This window comes from Penaeus vannamei, chromosome 15 (assembly GCF_042767895.1).
Source record: "Penaeus vannamei isolate JL-2024 chromosome 15, ASM4276789v1, whole genome shotgun sequence".
NCBI classification, from domain to species: Eukaryota; Metazoa; Arthropoda; class Malacostraca; order Decapoda; family Penaeidae; genus Penaeus; species Penaeus vannamei.
Window position 1 is genome coordinate 11,106,698 of NC_091563.1, and position 10,000 is coordinate 11,116,697.

At 39.5% G+C, this 10,000-nt stretch overlaps 1 protein-coding gene across 1 annotated transcript in view; it reads right to left on the reverse strand.

The window, feature by feature from the left end:
- Positions 1 to 10,000, reverse strand: part of LOC113829819 (glutamate receptor ionotropic, NMDA 2A-like) — a 186,727-nt gene that overhangs the window by 61,033 nt on the left and 115,694 nt on the right. The window contains exons 9-10 of the mRNA XM_070130432.1: positions 7,355 to 7,478; positions 4,929 to 5,089 (exon numbers count right to left, since the gene is read on the reverse strand). Of these exons, the coding sequence (XP_069986533.1) occupies positions 4,929 to 5,089; positions 7,355 to 7,478 (285 nt within the window). The remainder of the gene's footprint in view (positions 1 to 4,928; positions 5,090 to 7,354; positions 7,479 to 10,000) is intronic.

A 10,000-nucleotide genomic window follows, 5' to 3' on the forward strand; every position in this document is an offset into this window, starting at 1 on the left:
AGAGAAGAGGGGAAGACGAAGTACCAAACAACAGTTACCATAGTTAAAGAAAATAATAAAATAGAAGAAATATATCTTTTTTAATCAATAAATCAAAATAGGAGTACAGGAGACGAGAAGAGAAGAAGGCGAATTACAGACACCACAAAAAAAAGAATCAAAGAAAAACAAGTAAAGAAAAAAAAACAAAAAAAAAAATCAAAGAAAAAAAAATAAAGAAAAAATTAAAAAACTAAAGAAAAAAAACTAAAGAAAAAAAAAAACTACATATATAAAAAAACACGGGAAAATCTCGGTCGATCAAAGAACTTAGACTTGAAAGGTCTGTAATGTCAAACGCTCGGAAAAATCTTTTGTGAACACACGGCGACGAGTGTTTACGACGGGATCCGCGATTTGCCATTGCCTCTCGTGCACCGGTCGCTCACAGGTGGTCTCGCACGCCCGCACGCCCTCACGCCCGCACGTATTCAAGTGGGCGGCGAGTGGGCGGAGCTTAGAGGAAGGAGGTCAGAGTGACGGGTGCATCAGGTGAGGGGGGAAGGGGGGGGAAGGGGGGGGAAGGGGGGGAAAGGGGGGGGAAGGAGGGGAAAAGATGGGAAGGAGGGAAAGGGGGGAGGGAGAGGAAGGAGTCATAAGGAGGGGAAACAAGGACGGGGAGATAACGGGGGGGATGGGGGTAAATGAGGGGAGGAGACGGGGGAAGGAAGGAAGGAAGGAAGCGGAAGAGGGGAATGAAAAGGGGAATGGGGAGGGTAGGAGTAGGGGAAATGGGTAATGGGGAGGGTAGGAGGAGGGGAAATACGGAAAATAGGAGGGCAGGAAGAAGGAGAGAATAGAGGGGAATCAGGAAGGAGGAAGAGAGGAGAAATGGGGATTGGGAAGAAGGTGAAGGTGAAGAAGGAATGGAGAGGTTGGGAGGAAGGAAAGATAGAAAGATAGGAAGAAGAAAGAGGAGCATGGGAAGGGAAGAAGCTGTGAGCTCGAGAAAGAGACACAGAAAGTAAGAAAGATAGATGAAGCAAAACCCAACGAGAATAGTTTCGTGAAAGGCTGGCGCGAAGGGAGGGGGAAAAATACAAATAAATGGCAAGTAAAGGATGATAGAGAGCACGAAAAAAGAGAAGAGGGATAGGAACGGAGAGAAGGAGAGAGCGAGGCCCCTGGACATGAAAAGTGAGTAGCGAGTGTGAGGGAGGGAAGTGGAGGAACGAAAAAGATGAAGAAGATGGTCGGAAAGCGTACAGGGAGATAGGAAGGTATGGGAACAGAGGAGAAATAGGAGCAAAAGGGGGCGAGAGAAAGAGGGAAGGATCAAAGCGTGAACCAAAGTTTTCTTTCTTTTTCTTCTCTTCGTGAAGTAAATTGCTTCTTCGCCTTTAAAAAAAATATCCACGCTCCTTTAATCCTCTCCACGCTATGTTTTTTTTTTTTTTTTCTTATTCAATATTTATCATCCTTCCAAAATCTTGACATTTTCGGAATCTATTATTTCGAAACCATACACCACAACTACGAATCAACATACAAACACCACCACGAAGGCAAACAAACAAGCAAAAAACACCACGAAAGCAAGCAAACAACCAAACCACCAAACGACACAAACAAGCGCGTATCACCGAGCGTGTATTTCTCTGCACAATGGGTCCAGTTCGGCGATTCTCCGCCTGGCTATTGTAGACAGAGAAAAGGGGCGGAAGAGACGCATCAGCTGAGGAAAACTTCTGATGGAGATCTCCCGCATTGCTCGGGGAATCGCCAACTTTTTGCGTGTCGGGGATTCATACACAAGTGCTCGAGCAGACACGAACACAAACGCACAGGCAAGTACGGGCACCAAAGCACATACAGACACTGACGCAAACCCACAATTAGACATGTGTGTGTGTGTATATATATATATATATATATATATATATATATATATATATATATATACATATACATACAGATACATACAGATACATACATTTACATACATATATATATATATATATATACATATATATATTTATATATATATTTATATATATATATATATGTATGTATGTATATATATGTATGTATATATAATATATATATGTACATATATACATATACTGCATATATACATACATACATACATACAATATATATATACATATATAATATATATATATATATATATATATATATATATATATATCATATATGTGTGTGTGTGTGTGTGTTTCTGTGTGTAAACACTCACATTCACACACACATATAATCTTATATTCAAACGCGAGATAAAGAAACAAGCCTCTTTCTCGTTCTTTTCTTTTCCCCTTTTCCCTCGCTCTTTCGCTTTGTCACTCGAAAATCCTTAGAGACTTCTAAGACATCCTTTCCTCCAGCCCTTCCTTCCTCTTACACTCCTACTCCTACTCCTCTTCCTCCTCCTCTTCTTCTTCTTCTTCTTCCTCTTCCTCCTCCTTCTCCTCCTCCCTCCTCCTCCTCCTCCTCCTCCTCCTCCTCCTCCTCCTCCTCCTCCTCCTCCTCCTCCTCCTCCTCCTCCTCCTCCTCCTCCTCCTCCTCCTCCTCCTCCCAGTCTGGCCAGCCTTGAAATAACCGGAAAATATCTCCACCTTAGATCAGGATTACGGATAAATATGAGTGATGCCGCCCTCGATTTCGAGACATTAAACAAAACAGGTTCGCGAAGAAAATGGAGGTTGGATCTGCAGGGGTAACTTGAACAAACGGGCGGCGCTCAGACTAAAGAAGACGGGCGGAGCAACAAACGGTATTTTTTTTCGACAATTGAAGATGTTCAGGGAAAGGGAAGAAGAAGATATAGCATCTAGAAGGTAAAAACGAACTAATTGTTTTATATTAGGTATAAGAAAATAGACATTTATGATGTATGATACTCTTGTTACTTTTTCAAATTGGGAAACGAATAGTTTGCATGATGTACTAATGTTTTTTATTGCTCATAGTTGCCATCACCAGAACTCTTATCAATAATAATTCTACTACTTTATTATCATCATTGTCAACCTCATTATTAACATTTCCATCACCATTATCATCAGTATGAATAACAGCATTATCATTATCAACATAATTATCATTAGTATCATCATTATTATTATTTGAAATATTGCAATTACGAAAACATTAGCATCGTTATCTAAACATTAGTATCATTATCATTATCAATGTTACAATGGTCGTCATCTATCGGTTTACTTATAATCTAGTTAATCTAGGAAATGCATTAAATAGGTACTTAATGGTTTTCGGTCGAGGATAACAGAAAGAGAGAGAGAGAGAGAGAGAGAGAGAGAGAGAGAGAGAGAGAGAGAGAGAGAGAGAGAGAGAGAGAGAAAGAGAGAAAGAGAGAAAGAGAGAAAGAAAGAAAGAGAGAAAGAAAGAAAGAGAGAGAGAGAGAGAGAGAGAGAGAGAGAGAGAGAGAGAGAGAGAGAGAGAGAGAAAGAGAGACATAAAAAGAGAGAAAGGGAAGAAATAGAAAGAATTTACACATATATCATCAATGAATATTAGTGAAGACATCTTTAAATTGAATAATGACTTCATACCTCCCGTATATCACAAGTGCCACCTTCCAAACAATTTTCAATTTCATAATAAAGAACCTCTTTGATAACATTATCAAGTCGAAGTAAGGGCGAGTGAAATGAGTTACGACCAAGGCGCTATTTCTTTTATCGTCTTTTGTAATAGAACGAAATAAAACGAAAAGAAAATGGTTTAACCCTTAAGAGATAATACCGAAAAGATGATTTAATCCTTAAGAAGTAACACAGGATACTTCTGCGATGTAAGACGAAGTAAGGGCTGGTTTAGCATTTCAGAAATAAGATGGGATAGTTCTTCGTTGACCCGATGTAAGGCTCGTTCTAGCGAAGAGAAAGGAAATTATTTTAAAAATTGACGATCTGGATGCGCAGGCGTTCTTCAAGTGCAGAATTTGCGTAGTTCGTGTTCTTCTTCTTTTCAATTTAAGGGAGAAGTAACAACACACGATAATAAAAAGAAAAGAAAAGAAGAAGGAAATAAAAATAAATCTTCTTTTCTTTTCAAGTGAAAAGTAACAAGCGGTAATAAAAAGAAAAGAAGAAAAAAGAACTAAAAAGAAAGAAAGAATAATCATAAACAAAATAAGGAAATACGGCAGCTAACCAGTATTTAGAACACAAGCCCATATATTCAGTAACTCTGTTGGCTGAAAACAATTACATGTTTGCAATTTACTTCAAATGTCGCTCTTCGTTTTGCAATACTTAATTAATTTCAGTTTCCCTTGGCAACAATATTTTTTGAAAGGTAATCTCTATTTCACCAGTTTTGTAAATTGTCATTATACATCATGCGTATTATACTACTTATATTATAGTATTTCTGTCTTGATTATAATATTATGCAATAATGATTTTGATAATCAAATATTCATCATCGTTACCTTTTGTATTAAAACTACTATTACTATTATAGTCACAATCCCAATAATCAATGCTACAATAAAGTAATTTGACAGTGATTCTTAAAAAAGGGTCTTATTATCACTATCATCATTGCCATTATTATTATTATTATCAATATTCTTATCATCATTATTACGATCAATTTTGTTATTATGATCATTATTATTACTATTACTATTACTATATCTATTACCATAACTACTACTATTACTATCCATATTATTGTTATCATCGTTATCATTACTACTACTATTGCTATATCTATTACTGTAACTACTACTATCAGTATCCTTATCATTGTTATTATCATCATTATCATTACTATTATCATCATGATTATAACTACTAATATTACTACATCCATTACCATAACTATTACTATCACTATCCTTATCACTGTTACTATCCTCCTCCTCCTCCTCACCATAACTATTAAAACCATCACCATCTACTCACCCTTTCTTGATAGCCTTGATCCCAGATGCGATACTCGACTTGCTATACTCCCTCATGTAACGAAACATCTCCGGCTGGTGCTTGTTCAGGATGGTCTCCGTGTTGGTGTACGTCACGTAGCCGAACTTGAAGGGGGGTTTCTTCACGTAGGGGTTCTGGAGCTGTGTTGGGGGGAAGGGGGGTAGTGAAGGGGGGGAGGGGATGGTGGTGGAGAGGGGAAGGGGGGATGGTGGTGGATGGGGGGAGGGGGGATGGTGGAGGGGTGTGGAAAGGGGTGGTGGAGGGGGAGGGGGATGGTGGAGGGGGGATGGTGGTGGAGAGGGGGGAAGGAGGATGGTGGAGGGGGAGGGATGGTGGAGGGGGAGGATGGTGGAGGGGTGTAGGGGAGGTGGGTGGGGAGGGGTGCAAGGGAGGTGGATGTGGGGAGGGGATGTGGGGAAGTTGAGGAGGAAGGGAGTAGAGAAAAAGGTGTGAGAGATAAATATTAATGGGTTGTAGGGAGTTGTGATTGGAAGCTTGTGTATTGGGTGAGAGTGAAAGAGAGAGAGAGAGAGAGAGAGAGAGAGAGAGAGAGAGAGAGAGAGAGAGAGAGAGAGAGAGAGAGAGAGAGAGAGAGAGAGAGAGAGAGGGTGGGGGGTGGGTGGGGGGTAGATAGATAGATAGATAGATAGAGAGAGAGAGAGAGAGAGAGAGAGAGAGAGAGAGAGAGAGAGAGAGAGAGAGAGAGAGAGAGAGAGAGAGAGGGTGGGGTGTGGGGTGGGGGGTAGATAGATAGATAGATAGAGAGAGAGAGAGAGAGAGAGAGAGAGAGAGAGAGAGAGAGAGAGAGAGAGAGAGAGAGAGAGAGAGAGAGAGAGAGAGAGAGAGAAGAAAGAAAGAAAGAAAGAAAGAGAAAGAAAGAAAGAAAGAAAGAAAGAAAGAAAGAAAGATAGATAGATAGATAGATAGATAGATAGATAGATAGATAGATAGATAGAGAGAGAGAGAAAGAGAGAAAGAGAGAAAGGGAGAAAGAAAGAGAGAAAGAGAAAAAAGAATGAAAGAGGGAGAAACCCCGGAGGAATGATAAAGTAGCCAACAAAGAAGCAAAATGCAAGACTCGAGTGGAGTGCTTATGACGTTGAAATGAAATGATGAAGACAAGGCAACACTAAGGAAGATTTAGCCAAAGAAAAATAAGAAATGATATCTTCAAGGCACAAACAATGTGAATGTACGAGAAAGGGGAATGGAGTCTTCATACATAAGAAAATGAATGAAGGAAAAATGTGAAGAGAAGGAAAAAAATGGAAAATTAACGGAACGTAATGATCAGGTCAAAGCAATTAACATAAAAACAAGAAAGATAAAATAACCGAGTTTTGAAAAAAAAAGAAACAGAAAGAGCATATTTTCATTTCAAAAGTATTGAAAACTCGAGAAAAGGTGAAAAATGACAAGAAAGGATTGCAAAGAAAACAGTGAATAATTAAAAATCAATAATGAAATACGTAGGGAAAGGAAAGGAAAGAAAAGAAAACACCAGAAAAAAATAACATCGCATAATATGTGTTCTTCAAACCATATGAACACAAAAGCAGACATTTTTTTGTCTTAAAAATATGATATGTAAGCACATACTTACCACATATTGACCTACCATTATTTTCTTTATATCTACAAATACTTAAATCATTTCACATATTCCTTTATAAATCTCTTCTCTTCCCTATTTCTCCTTCATCTTCATCAAATGCTCATAATCATAAATTCTGTAAATCCACTTCACATGAATAACTTCCATTATATTATTCATTTCATCTTATTACGGCAGCTCTATCACAGTCTCTTTGAATTTAGAAATGACACTTTGATCTTCATATTCATATCCCGCCCATCAACTGGAGTCAAATTTGATTCGTAAATTCATCGTCATTTCAGATCTCGAATCTTCTGAATACTTCTGTCGTATTCCCAGATGGCGTCCGTGAGTAAAACACACACACACACACACACACACACACACACACACACACACACACACACATATATATATATATATATATATATATATATATATATATATATATATATATATATATATGTATGTATGTATGTATGTATGTATGTATGTGTGTGTGTGTGTATACAGTATATACATACACAGGCACACATATATACATAATATCTCATCACACCCAACCCCAAGTCCCAAGCTTACGTGCGTCACGCCCACCCACTTACCCCTCCTCATGCCAACCCCACCTCCCCTTATGCCCCTCCTCCCCTCCTGTCCCTCCCATCCCCTCATGCCCCTCCACTTCCACTTCATGCCCCTTCCTCCTCCTCCTCCCTCATGCCCCTCCCCAGCCCCCTCTCATGCCCTTCCCCCCCTTCCCCCTCCGACATGCCCCTCCCCCCCTTCCCCCTCCCCCAGGACACCTTACCCTGTGGTCCTCGATGCCCGAAAAGTCATGGTATTCCTCTCGCGTGATCATGAAGGCGGCCAGGTTGGCAGTGTAGATGGCCAGGAACACCACGGCGAACATGGCCCAGATGTTGGCCATGAATCTGCGGAGAGAAAGAGGTGTCAGGCGTGATCGTGAATAAAGGGGGGGGGGAAGGTGTGGATGGAAGGGGAAGAGAGGGGGAAGCGAGAATGAGGGAAGGTGGGGAGGTTGGTTGAGGGTAGAGGGAGGGGAGATAAAAGGATGGGGAGGTAGGTGAATGTATAGAGATGTGGGAAGGTAAAGAGGGGAGGGAGGGAGGGAGGGAGGGAGGGAGGGAGGAGGGAGGGAGGAGAGAGAGAGAGAGAGAGAGAGAGAGAGAGAGAGAGAGAGAGAGAGAGAGAGAGAGAGAGAGAGAGAGAGAGAGAGAGAGAGAGAGAGTGGGGGGAAGAGAGAGAGAGAGAGAGAGAGAGAGAGAGAGAGAGAGAGAGAGAGAGAGAGAGAGAGAGAGAGAGAGAGAGAGAGAGAGAGAGAGAGAGAGAGAGAGAGAGAGAGAGAGAGAGAGAGAGAGAGAGGCAGACAGACATAGATAGAGGCAAAGAGGCTGAGCCAAGCCACCAGGATTGGCAAAAAAAGCGCACTTATTTCAGCCTTGGATTACAGCCAAAACCAAACGTAAATAAATGAAATGCACGAAGTTATTGCAAACAAAAAATCCGAACATCAGTTTATGAGCAGAATGGGAGACGAAAAAAAAAAAAAAAAAAAAAACGAACAGCATCCCCGTTATATATATTTTTTTCCCCTCGGGACAAGAAGGAAAATCGCATCAACGAAGTCTCGGAAAGAATGAAAATTAAACCGAATCTGGGCCATAAAAATAGTTAACTGCGACACAGAAGCGGAGGGGTCACCATTACCATTAGCCTCGAAACGCAGGAACCATCAAGACAAGTGCGCTGGTAATTCGAACAAACTAAAGTCATTTCCACAAACTCGCTGAACTCTTTTGCCTATTAAACTTCCCATCCCGAAGCGCCACGGATGAAATATCCATGTTATCTAGCCAACCTCCTCCCTCTAAACTCCCTTTTTGACATTTTCCCTAAATTTTACATACACTCCATAAAATAGAAGAGAAAAAAAGAAGGGAAAGGACGCGCATTAAGAGATAAAAACAAAAAAACAAAAGAGTGAGAGAGGAAAAAAAAACAAAAGCATCCCGGTGAGAATTACTTTTGCCTAGAGGAAGAAAATGGGTCTCTTATGTCAACGAGCGGAGGGGAAACTAAAGCAAACTTGTCCCATCCTGTTGGCCATTGGGACGGAAACCTATCTCTTCTAACGTTGCTGGGAATACACTAGAGTACTTTCTGATATATGTATTTACTTTTTTCTCATATAGCCAGGCCTATTTTCTTTGTTTCTTTGTCAAAAGTTGGGCAAAAGCGACATTTTAACATTCCGTGAGTGAAAATTCTGAACCGACATGACATAAAGTGAATACTTATAACAAAGACAGCAACGGGGTATGTATTATCGAATGCACAGAGTATTACAGCCGCACCAGAAAGTTTGATGATTATCGAAACTACACGGCACATAAACGGAGATATGAGCATTGTCTTGTGGAAGAGAAATATCGGGTCTTTAAAAGGCGGTGCGGGGCAGTTCCCTCTGTCTACCACCTCGTCTTCGGTGACAGATTGTGAACAGGCACAGAACATGCACAGACTGGAGAACATCTGCTGTGGGATGGTTAGTCCTGTATCAAAGAAAGTGTCTTAATCTTTTTCTTTATCATTTATTCTCACTCACTTACTTATATACTTAATTACTTATTTACTTGTTTATTTATCTATTTACCTATTCATTTATTTTGTTATTTAATTATTAATTATTCCATTTATTCACCTATTTATTCACAGGACTTTGTATTTACCTAATTATTAGATATTCTCTTGTGGAAACTATTTAACAGACACAGACTTGGTAAATCCATGATAAGCATTGGAGACCAAGAAGAAGAGGTAAAAGAAGGAGGAGAAAAAGATACAGATGACGAGGAAGAAGAAGATGAAAAGAATCTGAAGAATCAGATTCAGAAACAAAGAATGATGACGAAGAAGAAGAGGAAGGGGAAGATGAAGATGAAGATGAAGATGAAGATGAAGATGAAGATGAAGATGAAGATGAAGATGAAGATGAAGAAGAGGAAGAGGAAGAGGAAGAGGAAGAGGAAGATGGAAGATGGAAGATGGAAGATGGAAGATGGAAGATGGAAGATGGAAGATGGAAGATGGAAGATGGAAGATGGAAGATGGAAGATGGAAGATTGGAGATGAAGATAAGATAAGATAAGATAAGATAAGATAAGATAAGATAAGATAAGATAAGATAAGATAAGATAAGATAAGATAAGATAAGATAAGATAAGATAAGATAAGATAAGATAAGATAAGATAAGATAAGATAAGATAAGATAAGATAAGATAAGATAAGATAAGATAAGATAAGATAAGATAAAGATAAAGATAAAGATAAAGATAAAGATAAAGATAAAGATAAAGATAAAGATGAAGATGAAGATGAAGATGAAGATGAAGATGAAGATGAAGATGAAGATGATGATGATGATGATGATGA